This window comes from Akebia trifoliata, chromosome 2 (assembly GCF_017979445.1).
Source record: "Akebia trifoliata isolate Shusen 1 chromosome 2, ASM1797944v1, whole genome shotgun sequence".
Classification (NCBI taxonomy): domain Eukaryota; kingdom Viridiplantae; phylum Streptophyta; class Magnoliopsida; order Ranunculales; family Lardizabalaceae; genus Akebia; species Akebia trifoliata.
Window position 1 is genome coordinate 9341490 of NC_141376.1, and position 25508 is coordinate 9366997.

Below are 25508 nucleotides of genomic sequence, written 5' to 3' on the forward strand. Positions count from 1 at the left end.
TAATTGTCAGTTTCTTTCTGTATATAAGATTAATTACCAATTCGGGGAGTTTAAGATCTTTTCCTACTTAATACGTGAAAATAATGAGAATCTAATACTCTTGGTTGGCATTTTTAATTTCCCATTGACCTTCTCCATACAATACAATAAATTTTATTTTATTTTCTTCTGAAAGTCAAACGAAACTCACAATACAATAGTATAGAAAGGTATACTTATGGGACCTGGACCTGACTTTGGTTAATCTTGAAAAGACCCACGAAACCTAGGGCTTCAACCTGGGCGGAATGGAGGGTAAACCCAAACCCAAACTCAACTCAAGTAGCAGAACCCTCGAGCCGAGCTTAACTCAACCTAACCATCGGGCCTAAATTCACTAACCCAAGTTTGATCTCTTAAAATCAGGTTGAATTTGAGTAATTTGATTTAGGTAATTTGGAGAGGTTTGGTCAAGTTGGGCTTATTGAAATTTCATTTTGATTAATAAATAAATTTTATAATAATAAAAAAATGTACGGCATCAAAAACTGATAAATAAAATTGCATAAAACCTTCAAATCCAGGGGAATATTTAGACAAATTATACTAAACAAAAATTCAGATTAATATTAAATAATTGTTCACAAATCTTAATAATAAATTAGAATAAAAAAATCTATAATTAATATAAAAATATTTATATATTAGTATACATCATCAGGTTGTTCAACCAAACCAAATCTGAATTAAAATCAGGTTGAGATATTCTAATCCAGGCTTTACTCATCTTCTACATAACTCGGCCATGGCTCGCCCATCAATCAGCTTGAGTTCGGGCTAGCCAACCCAGGTTGCAGCCCTAACAAAACCTTTAGCAGCCTGGCCCATTTGAAACCCATTGACAAAAACAAACAAGGAAAATATAATACAAAAAATATGGATAGATATAATTGGAACCACGATACAAGGGGGGTGTAAAGTTTACTACATTTTACTTGAAATTTTCAAACTAAAAGTACACAAAATTATACATTTTTCTTGAACAAGAAAGTATAATCAAGTTAACACCCTTCTTCTAAGATATCTATTAATCTCAGATTTACATATCAACTGTTCTTCCCCCCAAATAATACAAAGTTGATTGCAGTACACACCTCAAAAGGTCTAACAATAAATAAAAGTGAAAAAAAGAGGGGGGGCAGCTAACAGCCAGTTAAAACTAATTTAAATTTGAGACTGAAGCTTATTATAAAAACACAACAAAATCTATTGAGTAGGAAATGAGACGTCTTTCAGTTGCTGGGAATCAACCTTGGAAGGTGATCGAGTGAGGGCACACTGCGCAGTTGTGGTCTTTGGAAAAGCTATAACATCTCTGATGGAATTCGCACCAGCCAACAGCATCACCAAACGATCCAAACCATAAGCAATCCCACCTGCGCCAAAACATATAGGGATTCATCTGTCAGTGCCCTTCAAATAACAGGTAAAGTGTAAATAAATATAATTGATAAAAGTGTAGGTTCACAACCCTTCCAATGGGTTTTGTTACATAACCTACGGGCACACGTTAAGGTGCATTAGATACACCCTGAGAATTGATTTCCGTACCAAAACTGCCCTCAAAACAAAATTTTCTTACCAAAATACCCCCAAATGCTTATTTCAAAGGTGTACTTAATGCACCTTAACGTGTGCCCTACATTAACAAAAACCCTATTAATTGATCCAGGACAATAGAATGGAGGACCAGGATTCATTTAACTGAATCCAAATCTTTTAGATGATGATGAATGAGTCACAACTTGGATGGGGTAATAAATAGCCCAAAAAACAAAAACAAAAACAAAACAAAAAAAAAACCTGGAGATTCCTAACTATACGGAGCTCGCTCAATGCAATAAAACCACTCCTGCTTAGACGGTGAGTGTGGTCTCTTGGCCATAGGCAATACTAGAGCTAATCCCAGTTTTGGATTTCTTCTAGATGAACTATATGTATGGTAAGAGCGTAGAAAAGAAAACAAAAGTTGTCTTGACAGCATCAAAGCAGAAATTAAATAAATTCATGGAGCTTCTGAGTTAGTGTTAGCAATCATTAAGTCAATCATGTTAAGGCATTCCATACCGTGTGGAGGAGCCCCCATGTCCAAAGCCTCAAGAAGATATCCAAATTTCTCTTCAGCCTGCACACAAATAAATAATAGGAATTCAGATCACCAGTCCTAGGATTGTAAACGCTTTACAAAGCAAAATGAATTGAACTAGTGTTAGTAAGTTACATACACATGGATAAAAGAAAATTCTCAATTGAAAAGCAGCTGATATTGGCACCCCGACTTTTACTTATAACACCCCAATTTCTTAAATTATTTATCACCCCAAGAAAAGATTAAAACACACTCTTCAAACATTACAAAGGTTTAGCTCAAATTATAATCTCAACATTATAACACTCATTCAAACAATTTCAGTAGTTGTTTACAATTATGATTAGGCTCGTAAACCCAAAAAATAGAAATCTAGCAAAAAATAAAAATAAAAGAGAGAGCTTCTATTGGCACCACAATTTTTACTTATTCTCAACCATTTACTTATTTTATTTATTTTTAATTGGGGTGTATTAAGTAAAAGTTGGGGTGCCAATAGTAGCTCTCATTTGAAATCAGTCTTGCTTGCACTGTATAGCATTCCATGTAAACTAAAAACAAGAAATCTTCATCACTTCTTTTATTTATTTATTGGTAAAATCTTGTTGATTAGAAATGAAAAAAAAGATCTGGAGAGTTGTGACAATGAAAGGCTCTCGCCACACCTACAGAAAAATATCAATACATCAATCCCTCACCCCTCCTAAACACGAAATCCTTGAATCTATGACCATTACAATTGCGGCTGAGAGTAGAACATGAAAGCCTGTTTCATCACATGGAGGAACGTAAAGCCATATAAATGGCCTTTAATACTGAACCACTGAATATCCAACACATAAAAATGGCATCATGGTCAATATACTCGAGTTTTTGTGTGTGTGTGTGTGTTTCAATAATGAAAAGAAAGGAGCAGATCTGAGTGGAGTGCAAAAGAAATAGATGGCCTCACCTGTTTAGATGTGATACCCACAATTTTCAAAACCTTTTCTTGTACTTCGCGCTTGTAAATTCTAAGACTCCCTCCACCAATCTGATACCATGACAGAATCAGTAAATGGCACACCTTGGTTAGAAGGTTCCTCTCTTGAAGACAACCCATAACCTGGAGCTTCCAAGTAGTACTACGAGAAACAAGAAATCAATGAAGAGGTTACGGCCCTACGGGTAACATACCTCAACTCCATTGTAAACCATGTCATAAGCCAAAGCGCGTGCAGTGCGAAGGCCTTCCATGTCCTCAGGGTCTTTCATGTCCTCAGGGTTTGGTGCAGTGAAAGGGTGATGCAAGGCCTGCAAGAGAACTCTTGAGTGCAAAATGACGTGAAAAAATTTCAGTTGGGTAGCACTTTTCTAGAATATCTACCGGCTTTCCTTAAAGTTATATTAACCAACATAACATAAAGTGAAAAAGGAGTGATAAATATTGAATATTGACGACAATACTAAATAACAACAAAACAGCTACTAACTCTTTTTTCCAAACGCAATAAGACAATCCATGGTTGAATATAATTAATCACATTCTACTGTAAATGCATAGAAATGGCTAATATTCCACAAATTTAACTCAGTATACTGATACAGTATTTTAGCCAGTTGCCTCATCTTAAAATAGCATAGAAGAAAATTTGTGATCATGTAGATATTGTGAAGGAATCTATTTGATAAAACACAACTGTGGACCCCACTCTGTTACAGTTTTGTGGGTATAAAGATTGAGATAAAGGACTGAGATCCACACAACCCCACTTTATTGTCTTTTCTTTTCTCCCCTTCAACTTAATTGTATTCCCTCTCCTTCCCCCCTTTTTCAATAATACCCATCTAACTTTACAATCTTTACTCTTTTACCCTTTAACCCCAAAGAGGATGGGTCCCACTCCCTTTGTCTCAAGATTTATACCCCACAAAATTGTAGCACGATGAGACCGTTTTATCTTTTATCTTATTCCTCTCTCCAAAAATACCCCTAACTTTATTCTCTTTCCTCTACCCTTTTTCAGTATTACCCCTCCAAATTTATTGTTTTTCCTCTTCTCCCCCTTTCTTAATCATACCTCACAAACTTTATTATTTTTACTCTTTCACCCTCTTAACCCCAAAGTTTTTTTTTAATAATACCCCGCCAACTTTATTATTTTTCTTCTTTTACCCCCTTAACCCCACAAAGGGTGCATGTAATGTAGGCATAGGCAAAATCTAGTATGAATATAAATTTAGAAGTCAAGCGACCAGAATTTACAGAAACATAACAAAGACATGAACCATACCTCATGCCTCAGTTCAGAACTGTTCCACTCGAACATTGGAAAATCGGTCACCCACAAAATTGAATGTGCTGACTAGATATCAGAAAGAAAAGAGCCAAACACAAGTGATAAGCAATATAACCAATGAAATTAACAAAATTCAACTTGAAAGGTAAGGTTGCACATACATGGTCAACCAATCCCATGTCATTGGCTACGAAAACCCTAAGTCGGTCTAGAGCTTTATTAACTGATGTTTGGTGACCCACTGCAAACAAGATAAGATCACCCGATTTTGCAGAACATTGTCTTAGCAATTGTTCTCTACTCTTAGGATCCAGACTTGATGCCAAAGCAGGAATTCCTTCTACCTCCCCTAAAATAAAATTTGAAAACCATCAGGTGTACAAAACATATCATCTCCTCAAAATAGACAAAATGCATCTAATAGTTCTCTTTACCATCATCCAAGACCTTGAGGAAAGGCAATCCCTTCGCTCCAGATTTGATTGCTTCATTGTAAATGTCACCTTTCTTTAGAGCAGTGTTGGAATATCGTTTTGCGCCTGAAGGGACACATAATGCTTTGATAATCCCCTCGCTTTTCAAGGTATCTGAAAAAACCTTGAAAGTGGATCCTGTGAAAATGTTGGATACCTGCATTTCAGTAGAGGAGATTTCTCAAGCAGTGTTGTCATTTATGGAACTATAAGCAGTAATTTATGGAAATCTACAAGAAATCAATGATTTCAAATTGTTCTTGGAACTAAAAGCAGTGTTGTCATTTATGGAAACAAGGCAACATTTTTGTACCTCTCTGCAATATCAATTGACCAAATTAAAAGTGTGGAGTGGTAGGTCCATTTTTCCCAGTAATTTATGAGGAAAAAAACCATTTTTGTTCTTATTATGGTGTACAGCAAATAATTGAGGTATGTCTTAGACATGAAGCAGGATCCTCTGAGGCTGTAATATCCATCAGTTTAGATAAAGCTTTATCTCAGATTCATCTCAAATGCAAAGTTGCAACAATACCACTGTGTAGTTTGGATTATATAATACTGTGGTTTTATAATTTTTTTTCTTTTAGTATAAAATCCTCAAAATGTAATTCCCAAAACTCCTTTAGAGCTAAAGATGGGAAGAATAAAAGCTTTTTCTTCAACATGACTCCATAGATGTCCCTGATTTTATTTTTTGTAGCTAACGCTCATATATATTATATAGAATTTTAATATCCACCTGGTTTTTTTTTTCTTTTCATTTTTTGGACTTGAAATGACATTACAACATAGATACCATTTCTACATGAAGTTGAAGTGTATGGCATGGCACAACACCATGCCACATTTGTATCCAATGTCCTGGATTTCAAGAATTAAGGATTGTCTCTTTGTTTCCTGTACCTTTGTCAATATCTGGGCAACTAAAATAAGAATTCCCCTTTATCATAGCTAAATATGTTAGATATCTCAAAGAATGAATAGGGCTTACATCTATCAACTCTAGATTAAAACGAAGGTCCGGCCTGTCTGATCCATATCGACTCATTGCTTCAGCATATGTAAGTCGTGGAAAAGGATTTGGAAGCTGGATATTTTTTATCTCTTGAAACACCTGGTACAGTATATAATCTAGTCATGCTTCATTGAAAGATTATAAGTTAAACAAAAAACGCCTGAAGTGATCAGATATATATCGAATTGATATTATTGAGCAAAAAAAAAGACTTAACATGTCTTATCAAATCTTCATTAAGCCTCAACATGTCTTCCAGGGGCATGAAAGCCAATTCCATATCTAGCTGTGTGAACTCAGGTTGTCTATCTGCTCTCAAGTCTTCATCCCGAAAACATCTACAAGGAGGAAAAAGAAAAAAAAAAAACTGAGGGATCTTGGAGAATGCCATATATGATTTTATGATAGTAACAATTGATCTATCATTCCTTTTTTTTAACTTTTCCGGGAAAGACAATCTTTCTCATTCTCCCAATCAAAACAAGTTTTCTCTTACATAGTTTTTTTTCTTGCTTCCTATATGAAATCTGAGAATTTTATGCAAATTGTGGTTAAAAGGACACTCATGGGTCCTTTTACTTGTACAAAACGGAGTTATAAGTTTATTGACAAACTTTCGTGAACTTGCACCACACACAGAAATAAGCAAAAAATCATAGTAAAATAAAACTTAGATCGAACAACTAGTGACCAAAAATTACCGTGCTATCTGATAATATTTGTCAAATCCAGAGACCATCAGCATTTGCTTAAACAATTGTGGACTTTGGGGTAAAGCATAGAATGTTCCTGGCTTCAAAGAGCACACTAAAGTGAATCAGACCTGCAACCCAACAACATAAATATTCCCGTAACACATTGTGACGTGAAAGAATTATATTCCTTAACAAAAGCATTATTGATGCTTGTATATAGGATGCACTTGTTTTTAGCTAACATATTACATGGATCAAGAAGCATAGAAAGAAGAGTGATAGCATCCCATCCTCCAAACTTTGTCTCACAATGGAACAAATGAAGAACATTTGCTTCAGCAAGGGTGAGAGCAGGGGAAAGCCTCAACTTGCACCATATGAGGATGATTGGTAGGTGTGATAGCTAGATGAAAGTGATAATGGAAAAGCAAAGCATCTACACACTGAATACTTTATCCAATTCTATAATTAAAGTGTGGTGAAAATCGTATAAAAAAAATACATAAGTACCATTTGGGATCATTGCTAGGTGTGAAATAAGAACTTCTCTAGACAAGCATGGACAACTAGCACAGTTGGTCGAAGATGAGTAAGGACTTTGAGGGAGTGTGTTTTCAAGATTATGTATTTAATTGGGGAAGCATGTGTGATTCTTAGTTTCCCGCCAGACGTGTTTTCTTTTCCGTTGTTTATTCTTTCTTTATTGCTGCTGGTGTTTTGTTGCTTGGGGGCTATCTCAGCCTCCTTTACTCCTTTTCTTCATTTATAAAAGTTATATTTATAAAAAAAAACTAGCACAGTTGGATAGGAATAGATAATCAATTTAACAATGACATTTTCAGGAGTGCCAATGAAAAGAAAATGGCACGTTGATTAAAAGTCAAGTACCTGAATTCTTGAGGGAACAAGATAATCCCGTGCACCTTCAGGAGTGGACCTAGAGAGTATTGGAGTCTCAATCTACCTTACAACCATGGCAAAGTCAGGATCAAGACAAGCACACAAGTAAACCATAAATAAGGTGCAAGTACATGTTTCAGAAAGGAAGAACAAATAAACCACAAAGAACATATTACATCTACAAGATGCAATAGCCAAGTTTCTACTAGCAAACTGAAAGCTATAAATTCAATGTTTATAATTGAACTCTCGCATAAACCTAATTATTATACCTCCACAAAAGCATGCACGTCCTCAAGATATCGTCTGATGAGCTTGACCACTCTATGCCGCAACATTAGGTTAGAGTTCATCTGCTGCCGGCGCAAATCAAGGTACCGATATCTAGTAATAACACACCAGAACACATATAATCAAACAAGGCTAGCAGACAGATACTGCCAAGACCAACAATAACATGTAATGGAGAAGAGAAAGAAAAACAACACCTTTTATTATTTAGCATCTTTGAAAGGCATTTTGGATATCAAATGTAACAGATGCAATTGAGCTCTTAACTTTCAAAATAATTCAAAAAATCAACTAATACCTTCATACTGTGGGATGATTTTCTACACAAATAAACATGGATGGCAAAACTCAATGCCCATTATTTTCCTACCTTTCTGGTTCACCAAAATGTAATTTTAATTCCAATTTACTATTCTTGTAGATTTTGATATATAAATTGAGTTCAAAAAATAGGTATGAAATAAGAAATAGAATTTGATATATCAACCAGCTACCTCAAACGGATCTCCTCTTTAGCAGTCTCTTTTGCATCATCCACAGTGGTAACCAAGAAAGGCAATTTAGATCTGACAGAATTCAATACTTGGACATATTCCGCAGCAATCTGGCATGGTGGCGATGACAAAATTCCAAGAACAGTATTACATAAAATATAGAAAATGAAAGAAGAAAAGTAGAAGCTGACATAGATGGCAGAAATGCCAAGAAACTCAATATCAGACTTGGCTGAATCGTAATCAAACTTGGCAACAAATGCATTACCATCAAAGCAAGGACACTTCTGAAGTTCTTTGTTAATGTTATTGTGGAAGTAGAACCTATTAAAGTTGTAACCCATATTCATAGTGATGAACTAAATCTTCGCAGCTAAAGCTTTGTGGATTTAAGAATGAAAATACTTGGTGTCAGTCCATTCTCGATGCACGACTCATTTGCATGCTATGTTTATTCATCAAAAAAAAAAAAATGGTATGCTATGTTAATAAAAATCAGTACTCAGTTCTCTAAAGCTTATTTTCTCTATTAAATATTTAAGACGATCACAACATCATTCTTGCAATGTAAGATGAGGTGGAACAGCTGACCCCACTGCCAACACGCAACATTCTAAAGTCAAAACAGCTCAAAAATGGCTCAATTAATGAGCAGAAACAGTGATGAGAGAAATTAATTGTTGCAAAAGTACATTCAGAATGTCCGAGCTAAAGGTTGATTTAGTTTGGTGGCAAATTATGGAATACTTCCTCGCTCATGGATTTCATGAACATCTCAGTGACCTTTTCGCAATTTAGCAACTAAACCGATTTGTCATAAGATTTGGCTTAAGCATTCATCAATGAAGTAAAGTATTTTAAAGTTGATAATATGTGTCAGATGACACTTCTTTAGAAAATTTCAACCTCATACAACTTTAGTAACACCTCATCACATCCTATAACAGAACTAACAAGTATCCATATTGAAAAAAACATTACTGCTTCGGTTGAGACCAGAATGAAACATTGACCCCCGAAACATTCAATGTTTCATAATATTTTGGTCGAGACCATCTCGGGTTTTCTCTTGACCAAAACATTGCCAAGAACAGAGAATTTAAACCTTGGGTTCACCTAAAACATTATAGAGAAATACTAATTTCTTTCTGCCTTCTCTATGATCCAGAAACTGTATCCGAAAAGGAAAAAAAAAAAAAAGAACTCGAATTGAAATGTACCTCTACTGTACCGGTTTTCATCTTTTTATTAACAGACTCACTCGGTCGAGATCGAACCAAACCCACCACAGCAACCACATACTCAAGTCTCAACTCATTCACTATGGAATGGGTGTCAGGAAACTTATCAGGAAGGGTCGTAACCTGCAAATCAGAAGAACCCAAATCAAATTTATCACCACTAATTGCTCCAAACCCATCAAAATTGAAACTTTTTCTATAGAGACACACAGCAAAATCAAATACTAACAGACCACACAAGCTACTATAGAGATAAATAGAAATCCAACAAAAATACAAATTAAAAAGCACCTGAACAATTCCAGTGTGATCTCTAAGATTAAGAAACGTAACGCCTCCATGAATCCGATGAAGCGCGACCCATCCACAAAGCCGAACACGCTTCCCAACATCTTCGATTGATACATCTCCACAAAACCCAGTTCGATTAACCCATTCGAGAGAAGAATCTTTGATGGAAATTACCGGTTTTACATCAGGAGTTAAGGTTTCAGACGAAGCAGATAATGTCGAAGTTCTTCTTTTCGGTAGTTTTGGTTCGAAGTTGTGATAGAAAGCTAGGGATACGAAGGAGAATGATTTGTAACGATGGGCAATTACGGGAAATGCTCGGAGAATCAAGGACATGGCTGGAAAGTTCAGAAACACGAAGATGAAGAAGAAGAAGAAACTCTCTTTGAGTGGAAGATGTTGAAGATAAAGGAGAGGGTTTTGCAGTTTTGCTTCGATGGATTCATACGTGCAAGTATTCTATCATGGGTCAGGCCCATGGGCAAAGTGTGTTGGCTTCCAAGGCCATTTGGATTTTGACCCAAATATCTATTTTTTTTTTTAAATGGATCCCAAACCTGGGGGGAAGATTTATATAGGCAAACAGGCAGTGATATTATAAGACCATTATATTATGAATCAACACCATATGTGATTTTATTATAGGGTGTGACTTTGCAATAAAATCACTTTTAATGTTTATTTGTTTCATAATGGTGTGTGGTAATATCACAACGCTTTATATATTCTCTTAATCAGGTATCCCTGTAGACAGCAGACTGGGCCCATATCTGGGCTTTGCCCAGTCCATAGACCATGCTCTTGTCCAAGAACTAGTTCCGGGGCACATGCAACATCCGCACATCACACGCACCAGGTAACTAAGTGAAGGTGTGCCCTCGTGGGTGGCCCTTGAGGAATTAATGCTTATACTGGGTATCGAACTCACGACTTATGATCATTAATCGCTTATCAGTCCAAAAGTGCCATAGAGCTAATCCCTTGGATTTATTCTCTTGATCTTTATAGAAGTCTTTTTTTTTTTTTCAACACTATGCTTTCAAAAATCATGGAGATAGAGATGAGTTAGACGAGTTGCCTTAATATTGTTCATGAATGAGAAGAGATTGGAAATCGAAGATGCCCCAATCTTTCACCTCTTCTCCTTTTACTTTTTCTTGGAGGAAATCATCTATAACCCATTTTCTTGTAGCTTTCTGTAGTCATTATAATGTGTCACATCATTAAGATAGTTTCATCCAATCATTTAAATTTAGGAATTCAGCAATCATGCACTTTCAAACACTTGATTAGAGTTCAATTTTTATTTTTCTTTTTCAAATAGGATCTGACCCATGAGTGATGAGTACAAGAGGACTGGGTTGTTATCTATGGTCCATAAAACAGGAGTTACAGGAAAAATGGGCTACAAGGATCCACTCCCACTTTTTCTTCTACTTCCTTATGATTTAAGACTTTATAAAAGAAAAGCTTTGTCTCATTGCGGTAATGAGATGACTCGTTTGAATCATCTCGTATCATTCGTGAACAAAGTCAGACATGAATCCAAGATTTAGAACCATGTCCAACACCCAACTTCAATAACTTGGTTATGTATTCAATCTTTTGGATAACATTCCAATTTTATATAATTTCTAGAATTTTTTGAGAAATTTTATTTCTACATCAATTATTTATTTATTTATATAAAACTTCAGTTTTTGACAATCTAGTCAAGAATAATAGATGCATAATTTGTTTCTCAATTCTTCTGCTATGCATAATAAAGAGAGTAAAGATGCAAAAGGAATAGAAAGGGTAATAACAAAGGGGAGACCTTCATATAAGAGAGATTTATCGGGCAGACTATCTAATGCAATTTTATTACAAAAACTCCCTTACTTTATCAAGTTTGTTATCCTAACAAATCTTACTTTATGAATTAGGCTATCACTGCCCGTGTATGTAGGCATCTTGCCGAATCATGTAAATCGTGTCTTCTCGTAGTTCATTTTATTTGATGCACGTTTTTGCACAATACGATGTGGGTCTAAACTCAACACGTCCTCACACGTGTGGGTCAGACTGGGCCAAAGGTCTGCATTCTGATACCATGATAAATTTAAGGGTCCAACTCAAAATCAATTGACAATGGGTGGAAATGCCGAGGAACTTAGCTTATAAAGAGAGAACAAGGCAATAAGTGTTCGATGTGGGACTAAACTCAACAGTATAAGATGTTAGCCTTATTTTGTCAGAGGCTTTTATCATTGATTTCTATGGGAGTAAGTATTGTAAATTTTTTGGTTTTTTTTCTGTATAATAAAGTTTGGTGTGGTTCCTTAATTTTTTCCTGATTTAGGATTTTTCACGCAAATTCATGTGTTATGACTAGTGTCTTTTTCTCGTTCATTATCTTCAATTAATTTTATTTCCTAGGAATGTAAATTGGATAAATTCCATGAGATCACTCTCCCCTCATGTTGGACTAGGAATATGGAGAGCTACTTCAAACGCCAGCAACTCAGCTATCAATCACCATGGCCGACCACCTCTTGCAGACTTGCAACAAGCATCAAGTGCTGATCCTCATGTAGTCAAATCTTGAGACGGTCCTGAAAAGAATTCCCCATAATTAACTAATTGAGATGAATCTCGTGAGGTGAAAATGAGTTATTTACTATTCCAGCTTTCGCAGGATTAAATTGACTATTTCCCATTAGTCACTTTAAACCAGTGAAATAATCACTTTTAAAAACCTCCAAATTCATTATCATTCACGTTTTGGTAATTAAAATGAACAGTGAGCTGGAATCCTAAATTCGTCAAAAGTTGATCACTTTTTCGTAAATATCCCTGAATCTATGAACATATCAACATATTACATGATCCCATGTTGATCAAGTAAACATCTATCCTCGCACAACACTAGACGGTCTAGATAGTGTAGTCATTCTCATCTAGGACCGATAAGATTGCACAAGAAAATGATTTTTTAGAAAAATACAATCTGCAAGTATATGGAAATAATTTTTCTTGAAAAGGCTATTTTCCTTTCCCTGTACTAAAATTTAGAAAGTTTCTTAGGGTCATTAAAAAAGAAGAATTCGATGAGTTCTCTATCAAAAAGGGTGAAAAATTCAGCACTTGAGTCTCACAATCTTAAAATCAAACTTCTTGAGGAGGTAATGGTACTTAATTTACGACAAATCCATCACAATTAATTCTAAGAACACTTAAAGATTCAAAATCTTTTTCTTAGCTATGGACTTCCTGCATTTTAATGAAGAGAGGTCTTATTTTGTTTTAACAATCTTTCATACTACAAAAAGCATTAATTTGGAGTTTTGAAGGGCTTATATGTCTTCACATCCTTAGCCAGGCCCTGAATCGATCCAATGGCAGCGACAAGTGACACGACCAAGCAAGCCCAGCTTAATATTTTCAACCATGTCCACATTCCAGAAAATCGGCGAATCTTGGAATGTGCAATGTACATCTCTATGGGGAAGTACACCGTTAATGGCCAGAATGATGCGGCACCAATCAGACCCACGAAGTCGTTGAAGAATGGGAAGATCATTGCTATCACAGCTGTGACTATCACATATGCTGTTCTCCACAACACACGGAATAAGCTCATGTAGAATTCACCGTAAAATGGAACATTAATAGCATATTCGGTCGTTATGAATCCATTCTCAGGCCAACGGTTGGAGCACCATTTTTCTATGAACCCAAATAAGGGTTGGCAGAACACCTAAATGTAGAAGAAAATATCAAACAGTTTATTAAGGTTTGAATACTGATAAGTTGGATGATTTATAGAGATTACGTCAACCAAGAACACGAAAGTAAACCTAATTTAAAGATCCTAGTTCATTCATACTTGTTGGGTTATTTCTTCTATTCTTGTATGTGGAGAGTTGTCGTGGATTCAACCCGGATCTTTTGATGATTTGTTAATGACCCTCATGACTCGTTTAATTCGTCCCGGGCAAAATACTGGGCCCATTTAATTTGATTTTGAATCCAACCCGTTTAACCTCTTTGTAACTCTAAATATATAAAGGGTAAGAGATGAAATCCTAAAAGGGGTGTGAGAGATATATGAGAGAAATTGTAACCTAGTTCTTCTTTGGTTATCATAGTAAAATCGCCGTTTTCGCCCGTGGACGTAAGTCGATGCTTTTAACTGAACCACATATATCTTGTGTCTTATGAGATTCTTATATTCTTGTTAATTTATACTTCGGATCTTATGATTCTTTCTAACACTACTAAATATTTTATAATCACCAAAAGTAATGTAAAAAATATGTGTGTGTGTGTGTGTCATTTGTGATAAAATGCACTTACAATAATAAAATGTATCATTATATAATGCATTTTATTCTCTAACAGGGTTTGTGTCTTGTAATTAGGTAGAAATAGTGGGGTTGTTTGAGGTTTTACCTGGTAGGCTCCGATGAGATGGACGGCGATAAACACATTAGCCGCATCGATAAGCCAAAAAGGTTCGTAGAAACCAAATCCAGTTAGAAAGTTTCCCGGAGCATTGTTACCAAATGCTGCATAACCAAGGCAACCACAAAGCATATAGAACAAGGTTGTTGTCGAGACTCCGATCAAGGACGCCTTCTTCATGACTTGGTTCTCTGGGGGGCTTGATTTTAGTGTGTCCTGTAATTCATGGTGTGCCATATAACTTAGATGTAACACAGGAAAATAATTAACCAAGAAATCTACCCATCTAATTCTGATGAACTTGATTACATATAGAAAAAATTCATTTATAGAATGTGAAATAGTATAGAATAACCTCCATTAAAGACAAAATAAATAAAATCAGTTGAGATAATTTAGACATATAGCCTCAACTCATCAACCTAGTGCTTCTCTTTAGGATAGGGTTGGATTATTAACATAATCAACTTGGATGAGTAAAAAAAAAATATTAAATATATAGATATTTTAAAATAATTTTTATTATCCACAAAAATATTACATAGATAAATAACTTGAAGTATTTTCAAGTTGAGCTGCTAGGTTGACTCTCTGATTTGTCAAGTTGACTTGACAAATGGTTCCATCAAGTTTAGGGGTCAATTCATTTCAAAATTTAATCAAATCAAGTTTACTTGGCCAATTTTTGAGTCAAGTTGATTAGTTTTAAAACTATGATTAGTATCATCTGATTACTCGTTATTTTGGCTAGACTTAAAATCAATGAATTACGAAGAGTGGGAAAGAAGTATGAATTGTGTATCATCGATCCAAAAAAAAGTATGGATTGTGATATTGGCAAAATTTGTTAAAAAGCAAAAAAATAAAATTGCAGCCATTCTATTTAGATTTAGTGTTGCCCCTTAGCAAATTACTGCAATTTTTGTTGGTGCCTAGTTGCTTTCACTGATCACAAATTGTGATACACTTTGGCAAGTGCCTATGTTTTACCACGTAAAGAATTACCGCAAACTTTGTGGAACTAAAAGTTACCACAAAACTTCACCGACACTACACAAAACTTCGCCAATTATGAATTTCTTGTACGATTACCTAGAAGGACCTTAAGGTCAAGACAAAAATCATTTTACATATCTTGAATTGAATTTTCCTTTGATCTTATTGTGATAAATCTCAAATCCCGAGGCAGATTAACTTACGTGTTGTTTGTCTAACATTGATCATGATATGGTTTAGACTGCAAGTTGTTTCTCTGTAATTATTTCAAATATTTCAAGTTAAAATTTTACTAATTAGAAGATTAACTAAGGCCCAAAACTATTGGCTTAGATCTTGAGAAAAACAGGGTTGGACCAGCTGTTTTGTCCCATTCAAGGCTTGATTGGCCACTAGGACAATCCATGACAGGAATTGGACTTTTGCTTGTACTGATGGATGACTTGTGTTTTTTGAATGAGATAAATCAGTCCACATTGAAAGTATGGCCCACTGATAAGTTGATCTAGACTCTTCAATATTGGTCCAATGGTTATCCTATTAAAGTGATCTAGAGGTATCCCCCTCTTGGGACCATTAAAAATAAAAAAGCTCTTCTTCTAAGAAAACCTATACTGTTGATGGATGGTCCAGATCTTATCCAAGAATTGGACCATCACCAACTGGATGGTCCAACAAGAATCATGAATGCCCATTATGTATAGTCCATATCTTATCCCAGGCCCACCACTAACTAAATGGTCCACATAGAGAAAAAGCATGGATGACCATGTACACTACACTTCTTCCTGAAGGGAACAATACAAAGATTGATTCCTTGAGAGTTACAGAAGTTTTACAAAGTACTATTACATCCATACTGTAAATACGTCCCCATCACCCAATTATTGGACCGAATTGTCGGTTGTGGGCCCCACTTGTGTTGGATGATACCGTCATTAAAGCAAATATTATTGGGAAATGCTACATTTAAAGGGTGGTCCCAGAGAAATTGGTTGTGGCCAAGTCGGGCTGTCAATGGATCGGGTTTGGATCGACGTGGTACATTGGTGTCGATCCAATACTTATCCAATATGTGTGCACAGATCCATGAATAATGATTTTCTGAAACCACCTCCACCACCCCCACCCGAATTACGTTCCCTACATGGCATGTGTTAGAATCATAGTTTCCTCGGGATACACATATTTATGATGATGTACAATTATGTATCCCAAGAAAAAATATGGGTTAAAAGGGGGTGTCAAAAAATTACGACTCTTGATGTCAAAGTATTTTATCTTATATAGGCTAAAAATTTCATAATGAACTGATTTTTATGGTGTGGAGATCATCCTTATAAAAAATCAGTCAATTATGAAACTTCTAACCCCAATTTATAAGTTTAAGAATCATGGACTATCAATTTTTACTGTTAGTTTATATAAATCACTTTTGATGGGGTTAGAAATTTTGGAATGAACTAATTTTTTGTGAGGATGATCTCTTAATCGTAGGGATCATCGTCACAAAAAATCAACTTATTCTAAAATTTTTAGCCCATATGAAACAAAACTTTGACAGTTAAACTTGATTCATATTCATATTTATATATTTCAATAATACCCCCCATCGTTTTGTTTTTTAGTGAAAAAGATAATGATATATTAGTCTTTTACACAATAAATGATTATTTACATAATAAATATCATGAGCATTTAAGTATTTTGAATTAAATTTTTTTTTTACTAAATGTTTTGACAATCAATATCAACATAATAAAAGCATTTATTATGTAAAAGACTAATATGATTTTATTTTTTTCATTAAAAGACAAAACAAAGAAGGATATTATTGAAAAAAAAAAAGTGTTGAACATCTCCATAAGATTTTATAGACGGCAGCATTCCCTATATATATATATATATATATATATATATATATATATATATATATATATTATATATATATATATATATATATATATATATATATAAAATTAATGGGACATGGATCAAATCAAAATCATATGAGATTGGGTCTACTCAAATTTTAAATACTTGATCCAGATCCATAATTAACGATTTAAAACTGATCGAATATCAAGTTTGATCTGATCCATTGCTAACTTTCCTAAACAGCCAACATGGGAGCGGAGAGTGAGACTCTCTATATTAATGGTAGGATAGAATCTAACACCTCACACATTTCCTACCATAAATGTAAATCATGACTAGATATGTATGTAAAATCACATACATACATACATACAAACAAGTATAGACATGTAAACTTATCTGTATGATAGAGTGACTTACTTGTATCTCGACGAGGACGGTAGAGTAAGAGTAAGCGAAGGCGATGTCTCCTAAGGATTGGAAGGTCCTCCACACCTTCTCATCTCCTGACACGTCAATTCCAACTGTCGTCCCAGTTAAGGTTGTCCTCACGTCATGTCCTTTTTCTACATATTTTAAAACAATATATTAAGCTAAATGGAAAACTACTGAAGCAAATATGTTTAATTTCTTGCAATCAACCTATGTTTTCTAACCTGAAATTCTAGCCATGGAGAGGCCTAAGCCTATAGAAGAGTAAGCAAAAGACATGACAGCAGCCACAATAGAGAGCCATGAAAGCTTGTGAAAATTGGGTATTTGAGATAAAACAATCTGGATGCAAGCAAAGATGATCATGAAAGGATAGTTTGATGTGTTGCAATTCGCATCATGACCGTTCTTGTGGAAACAGTTGGACTTTTTAACAGCTCTGATCATCAAAAACAAAAAAAAAAAGAAAAAAAGAAAAAACCAAAAAAAAGTTTTAATTATCACAAAAGAATAATAAATCACTGGCTGCAAACATCTTGATCAAATTAAGGGATTTTGATTGCTTACGCCATACTGATTGCTGAAGTGATGGTGTATCCGATAGAAACACCTACTAGATTTGTATATTGGGCTAAACCACATAGTTTAAATTTGATCCCACCTGGAAAAAACAAGCAAAAAAGGAAGGAATTTGTGACTATGTTCTTTGCTCTTAAATGAAGACTTAATGTTGTAAATCTCAGCAAATATTTACCTAAATTTGCTTTGACAACATCCATGTAAGTGTAGTTTCTCGTGCCAGTTATAGGGTCAGGAGTCCTATAACAGTCTGAAAGAAGAGTAGAAGTGAACCAAGTGATGAAAGCAAAGGCCATGAGAATAGCAGGACCAGCAACCCAACCCAACTGAGCTATAGCCCAAGCCAAAGAAAGCACTCCAGACCCAATCACAGCAGTTATTATATGAGCACTTGCAGTTATTAAGGTTCCTCCACATCAAAAACACAAAACCCAATCAAACAAATTAAATCAAATAAAAGAGACCAAAAATAAATTTAAAAAAATGAAAAAAAGAATTAAAGATGAAATCAAATACCAGTTCTTTTAACTCGACCATCATCGTCGAAGTTCTTCTGAACTCCTCCATTTTCCATTGTTTCATGGGCTTGGTCCATGCCCAAGGTGTTCTTCTTCTGCAACTCTATACCCATCTTAATTTTTTTCTTTTCTTTCTATATATCTATCTATTTCTATGTTTGAGATGGTTTGAGAAGAGAGTTAAATGTGGGTGAGTATATATAGAGAGTAAGAGAGAAAGAGGGTTTAATGATTTTAATTATTAAAGAGGATTCCAAATTTAATGGTGAAATAGAAAGGAGAATTTTCTTAAAATGTATCTTGAGTATGGTTGGTGAAAGGTAAGGACAGGTGTACCCTTAATTGCTTATAAATTATTAAACAAAGAAGATACCTATTGGGTTTAGGGCTTTAGGTTTGGTCATATTAAATTATTAAATGGGGTGAGGGGGGCACCAACAATGGTGGTTGTTTCGAGTCTTCTCTTACTATGGTCCGAATTGGTTTAGTCCATCCATTTAAAAGAGAGTGAAGAAACTTCGCTGACTTTCAAGACCTTTCTTTGGCCTCTTTGAATATATTTTTCTTATCCTTTCCCTTTTTGAAAACTACAGCCTCAAAGATCAACATCTATTTCCTAATAATGATTATACGCAATTAAGATGCCTTAAAGATGGGGTAAGGACAGGTGCACTCATAAAAACTGAACTCACATGTTCCACTCAATCCCAACTGTTTATATGTGAGATCTAAGGACTGTGATAAAATATATATTCCGAGCATCATCCATTACAGATCTCAAAGATAAATTTCAATTGTTGGATCTCACATATACACGATCGAAATTGTGTATAAACATATGAATTCACTTTTCATGAGTCTACTATCACAATCCTTTAATATTATATATATACTAGAATTCACACGTACCTAGGCATAGACCCGCTTTGAGATTAAAGGGGGTAAAACAAGAATAAAGATAGTAAAATTAGAGAAGTATTTTGGAGGGATATTATTGAAAAAGAGGGAAGGTGGAGGAGAGGAAAAACAATAAAAGGTAAAGGACGAGAAGAAAAAAGGTGGGGTAATGTAGACCCCACCCCATTGCAGTTGGAGAGAAAATTTATATCTCATAACTATAATTGAAAGGGGGTCAACAGTAGTATTTTATTATATATAGGATTCTGTTTGACAGTCAATTATTTTGCCAACACAAAAAATCAGTTTATTCTAAAACGTCTAAGTTTTAACCTCATCAAAAGTGATTTACAAAGAAATGGATGATCCACAATTTTTCAACTTGTAAACTGGTATTACAAATTTCAGAATGGAGTGCAATGATAGAGTAGGTCATGTTACATAATACTATTTGTATCTGAGATCAAAGGCTTGTGATAAAATATGTATCTCGAGCATCATCCATTATTGATCTCTAAGATAAATCTCACTTGTTGGATCTCCCATATACACGATTGAAATTGTGTGTGAACATATGAATTCACTTTTCATGAGTCTATGTATCCCAACCCTTTAATATTATATACATACTAGAATTCACACGTACCTAGGCATGGACATCATTTTTGAGATTAAAGGGGGTAAAATAGGAATAAAGATAGTAAAATTAGATGAGAATATTGAAAGGATATTATTGTTCTAAAACTTCTAAGTTTTAACCCCATCAAAAATGATTTACAAAGAATTGGATGATCCACGATTTTTCAACTACTAAACTGATATTACAAGTTTCAGATTGGAGTGCAATGATAGAATAGGTCAAGTTACATAGTAGTATTATTAATTAAGATTTGACTAAAGACTAGGATTAAGATTCAAAAAGGGATTAATTTGAATCGGAATTTAATTAAAAATATGATTAGTTAGTTTTATCTATAAATACCTCGAGTATTTTGATTTTAGATATCAATGAGAAAATTAATCAAAATTCTTTTGAATTTAAGATATTGACCTTCTCAAATTGATCCAAGAGGTTCGATCTGCCTCGAATCAAATAAATCTCTCATCTTATCTATCTTTTATCATCATACCAATATATTCATCACACTATTTATTCAAATGGAATGGAAATTACACTTCCAAAATGTAAATCACTGTTCTAGGGTCCAATGACATTAACACCAAATATCAAATTACAAATCTCAGGCGTACTAGGTACAGATGAAGTACAAGATGGTATATATATGGTCTTTGGCAAGTAGTGACAATCAAATGGATGCTTGGTTTGTCAAAAGTTAGAAGAGTTCTAAGTTCAGATAACCCTAACTTTTCGCCTTAACTTTGGTAGATGATTGTTCAGGCATCATTGCCGTAAAAGGAGATGAGACAAAAGAGATGATTGTTCGAAGAAGAAAAAAAATAAAGGTAGTGGGGGCACAGATTCATATAAAAAAAAAACCTTTGCCAAGGAGAAGACATTAATTGTATACAAATTCTCTAGAGTAGTTTTTTTGCTTTTAACTGTTGCCAAATTCTTTAGACTTATGAGGTAGAGAAAATAAGAGAATGAGTGACAAATCCAACTTTATACTTCTTTGGCACCCTCTCCATTGTAGATACTTTTGAAGGGTGGGGGAGAGTAGGGGTGGCAATGGGTCGGGTCAAGTTCGGGTCATGTTGAGGTAAGGGTATTATGAAAATTTATCAAATCCAAACACAATCCATTTATAAGTAGGTATACATGACCTAATTGAAATAAAACCTATTTAATAAAATTCTAATTTTTATTGAAAAAAATTAAATTCCATTTCCATCACCAAAAATAAAATATCATTACTAAAAATAAAGTCACGCAATCATAATAAGTTCAATGGTGAAAAATAATATTTTCTTTTGAATTTTTTTCAAAGTTCGTAGAATTTTGTTATTTACAATCATGTGGCATCAGATCAAGTTTTTGAATGCCAAAAAGTGAAGTGGTCAGAAAACTTTCCTTATTAACTTAGTAAAGAAAGTATTTTTTAATAATAATATTATTATTAATATTATTTTTGACTAAGCAAAGTGTATTTCATTATCACGTGAGGCATAATAGCTTTACTTTGTAAGATCTTAAATCTTATTAAGGGTCATTTTGTCAATATTAGGAATCAAACACTGCACACCTCTATATTTTAATAAAAAATGGAGTAGAAAATATAAATATAAATAAATAATTTATTAAGAAAGTGTTTTTTTGTTTCTCAATTTAAAGCTTAACCATTTTTTAACTTAAAAATATCTTAAACCACCCTTTATATTTTATAAAATTTGATAATAGAAAAAAAAAAAAAAAAAAAAAAAAAAAAAGGTATTATGAAAGAGTTCTAAGAAATTCTTAAAAAAATTTAGTAATTTAAAAATTCTTAAATAATTGTTGATATATTTAAAATTACATGTTAATGACAAAATAACTAAACATGTCTAAACGGGTTAGGTGGATTGATGCCCATAACTCAAACCCAACCCATTTAATAATTGTGTTAGACGATTTAACACTATTATGATCAAAACCCAATTAGACTTGACCCAAACCCACTTAGTGTCATTTTTTAGTCGTGTTAAAATTGTTACCCCTAGGAGAGAAGATTAAATGGTATTACTAACAAAAGCGATTAAGAGTATCAGTATTATATGTGCAATGGATCAAACATACTACTTCTTTCGCACCTTCCCATTATTTTTAAATAAGGGATATTTACGAAAAAGTGATCAACTTTTGACGAATTTATGATTCCAGCTCACTGTTCATTTTAATTATCAAAGCTTGAATGATAACGAATTCAAAGGTTTTTAAAGTAACTATTTAGCCGATTTAAAGTGACAATTTTCGCATGTTTAAAGGGACTAATTGGAAAGAGTCACGTTAAACTTGTGAAATTGTCACTTTCAACCCTCGAAATAGTCACTTTAAAATTGTTGATTCATTACCGTTCTGAATTTCTTTTTTAACAAAAACATGACGATTCACTTTGTGGTAATTAAAATGAACAGTGAGCCAAAATCATAAGTAACTCATTTTCAGCTCACGAAATGGTAATTCACCCTTTAAATAATAATTTTTTCCTGCTAATATTTAAATAATATATATTTGGTTAAGCACACTATACGCATAAAAATATTATAGCGATCATTATGGGTGTGATGCTTGTTTAAACAACGTGACAAGGTTAGAATTATGGTGTCTCAATTAATTTGGCCCAAATGAAACCTTAGCCATCTAGAGTCCATGATTTAAATTGGGTTTTAAAAATAAAGGATGTATTTTTTTTTGCTTAATTAAAGACTTAAAAAATGGATGGTCATTAAACTCTCAAATTTAAAATGCATTGACCAAGCATAAAAATAAATTTTTTCTTTCTAAATTATTTTTAATTGTTCCCAGAATTTTGTTCTCTACATCCACGTGGAACCTAATTGTGTTTTTCTATGCCATGTGGATGTGCAGTTCACATGGATTGGTGGTCCTTTGTGTTTTATGCAACCCAATCACACACACGCACACATTAACTAGCTAGGTTATAGTAATGGAAAACAAACAAGGACATGTTTGGAAGTAGATAGCTGGGGGTAAAAGTTGTTATATCCTTGCCTGTTTGGAACGACCAACTTCACAAAACTATAGAACTCTCCAACTCTTCATAAATCCCATTCTTTAAGGAGTTGCAACTCTGTACCTGTGAGGTGAGGGTAATAACTTCTTATTAAGTGATAGCCTGATATAAGAAAATAAAAAATAATGATGATCATCATTTGGTAAGTATATGAGACACCCAATTTTTTATGCTCTTTTTTACATTGGGCGATTCTGATATGATTGACTGTTAAGGAAGGACCCAAACGTCCTCCTTTTCCACCACTATTCCAATACCTTTGATTTTTCTTCTCAAAATCAATATGGATCTTCACCTTATTCTTGGTAAAAGAATTTATGGTCATCTTCCACTTTTAGATACTATATACTTCAATCTTCAAACCTAGATAAGATTTTTCGAAAGGGTGAATTACCATTTTGTGAGTTTAATTTGACGAATTTATGATTTCAGCTGACGGTTCATTTTAATTTTCAAAATGTGAAAAGTAACGAATTTAGAGGTTTTAAAGTGATAATTTCGCAAGTTTAAAATGATTATTGCTAAAAATAGCGAAACCTGCAAGATTGTCACTTTAAAACCTTCGTATTCGTTTCTATTCATGTTTTGATAATTAAAATGAACAATAAGCCAAAATCGTAAATTTGTTAAAAGTTGATCACGATTTTGCAAATATCTCTTTTTGAAAAGTAGAAGATAATGAAATTAGAAGGTTCAGACGAGATTGAAATAGAATTGAAGATAATTAAAGTTGATAGGGTTAAAAATAATTTACCATGGATGTTTAAATAGCTTTTAGAAAATTAAAATTAACGATTTTTTGCTTAAGAATTGAAGATAATGTTATTTGGATCATTTTTTTTTATTAATTAATCATAAAAGAGGGTCCAACTCAAAAAGGACATGTTATCAATTTGAAAAATACAGGTATCTCAAATATTCACACGGGGATATATCTAAATGAATGAGTCCATGAAAAGGAAATGATGGACAAACAAATGACAAGAGACATTAAAGGAAGAAGGAAGTTGAAGCAGAGAAACAACTTATCAACAAAACTATAGGCAGGTAGGCCTAGAGAGAGACACATAGAGAGGGTCCAAATAACTCTCATGTCATGGCTACAGTATGATGAGGACGTAAAGCACTATTGCAAGCTTGACTTAAGCCCCATTAAATGAGGACAGAGATAATCTTCTTGTTCTCTTTCATTTTCTGTTATATGGACCATAATGTCGCGTCGATGAAATTTTTCTTTCCCAAGACTGTTAAAACTGTTGCAGATCAAGCCATGGTTTTAAGAACTGGATTTACCGGTACCCATGGATCCTAGTTTGAATCGGTTAATCCGGTTCATCTTGTTCGGTTCATTTTTGTAAAATCCTCGTGAGATCTTATCAACATGTATCTTCTTGTTTGTCTCACTTGTATTTCGACTCGTTGTTTTCTATTCTCTATAATAATATTAAGGAATCGTGATAATCTGACTACCCCAAATGATAATCGACTTTCTTAACATGACAAGTTCGAGAATCGTAAATCTGCACGTCCCAAATACAAAATTGCACCCATAAAAAAATGTGTATCCTAAGGGAATTGTGTATCTTGAGTTGCACATATCTATGATTGCCGAACTGGTCATGTTAGGATAGTCGATTGAGTGTATCATGTGGGGTGGTCAGATTATCATAACTCAACATTAAAATGTAGATTTTTTTTTTATTTTTATCTTAAAAATAATGATTTTTTAATTAGAAAGTCTTGACTTGTCAATACTCAACTAATCTGGCATGGACACGGAATTATAGATTTTCCTCGGGATACACAATTCTACATTTTTTTGGAGATGTGTAATTGTATATCCCGAGACATAAAGTCTGTGATTCTAGCACATGCCATGTCAAAAGAGTATTTGAGTTTGTCAATGGGGGAGTCAAATTATCAGGACTCTATATTTTTCTTATGGGTCTCGTTCAGCAACAAACATTTTGACAAAACATTTTTCAAAACATGGGTTAGAGGTTTTGGAATGGGCTGATTTTTGGTGAGGATGATCTCTACGGTGAGGAGATCATCCTCACCAAAAATCAGCCCATTCTAAAACCTCCAGCCCTAGTTTACAAGTTGAAAAAACGTGGACCGTCCATTTTTTGTAAATCATTTTTGATGGGGTTAGAAGTTTGGAATGGGCTGATTTTTGGTGATGATGATCTTCTCACTGTAGAGATCATCCTCACCAAAAATCAGTCCATTCCAAAACCTCTAACCCATGTTTTGAAAA

General features: G+C 34.0%; 2 protein-coding genes across 3 annotated transcripts; both read right to left on the reverse strand.

Moving 5' to 3' along the window:
- Positions 1 to 952: 952 nt before the first annotated feature.
- On the reverse strand, positions 953 to 10254 carry LOC147409393 (tRNA synthetase class II (D, K and N) family protein). 2 transcript variants are annotated; one of them, XM_086428425.1, is made up of 15 exons: positions 9811 to 10247; positions 9499 to 9642; positions 8279 to 8388; positions 7766 to 7877; positions 7482 to 7553; positions 6600 to 6691; positions 6116 to 6236; positions 5875 to 5997; positions 4842 to 5037; positions 4569 to 4756; positions 4402 to 4473; positions 3305 to 3421; positions 3081 to 3161; positions 2107 to 2164; positions 953 to 1415 (listed from the first exon to the last, which is right to left on the reverse strand). In XM_086428425.1, the coding sequence occupies exons 1-15, from the start codon at positions 10144 to 10146 to the stop codon at positions 1246 to 1248; spliced, it is 1992 nt and encodes a 663-aa protein (XP_086284551.1). In that variant the 5' UTR covers positions 10147 to 10247; the 3' UTR covers positions 953 to 1245. The 2 variants fall into 2 exon arrangements, 1 of the variants encoding a protein (XP_086284551.1); XR_015173618.1 differs by lacking the exons at positions 953 to 1415; positions 2107 to 2164 and having other exon boundaries at positions 3305 to 3434; positions 9811 to 10254.
- A 2776-nt stretch (positions 10255 to 13030) lies between these two features.
- On the reverse strand, positions 13031 to 18859 carry LOC147409394 (amino acid permease 6-like). The gene is made up of 7 exons (XM_086428434.1): positions 18658 to 18859; positions 18317 to 18550; positions 18130 to 18223; positions 17787 to 18001; positions 17551 to 17696; positions 14245 to 14472; positions 13031 to 13549 (listed from the first exon to the last, which is right to left on the reverse strand). The coding sequence occupies exons 1-7, from the start codon at positions 18770 to 18772 to the stop codon at positions 13124 to 13126; spliced, it is 1458 nt and encodes a 485-aa protein (XP_086284560.1). The 5' UTR covers positions 18773 to 18859; the 3' UTR covers positions 13031 to 13123.
- Positions 18860 to 25508: the final 6649 nt, after the last annotated feature.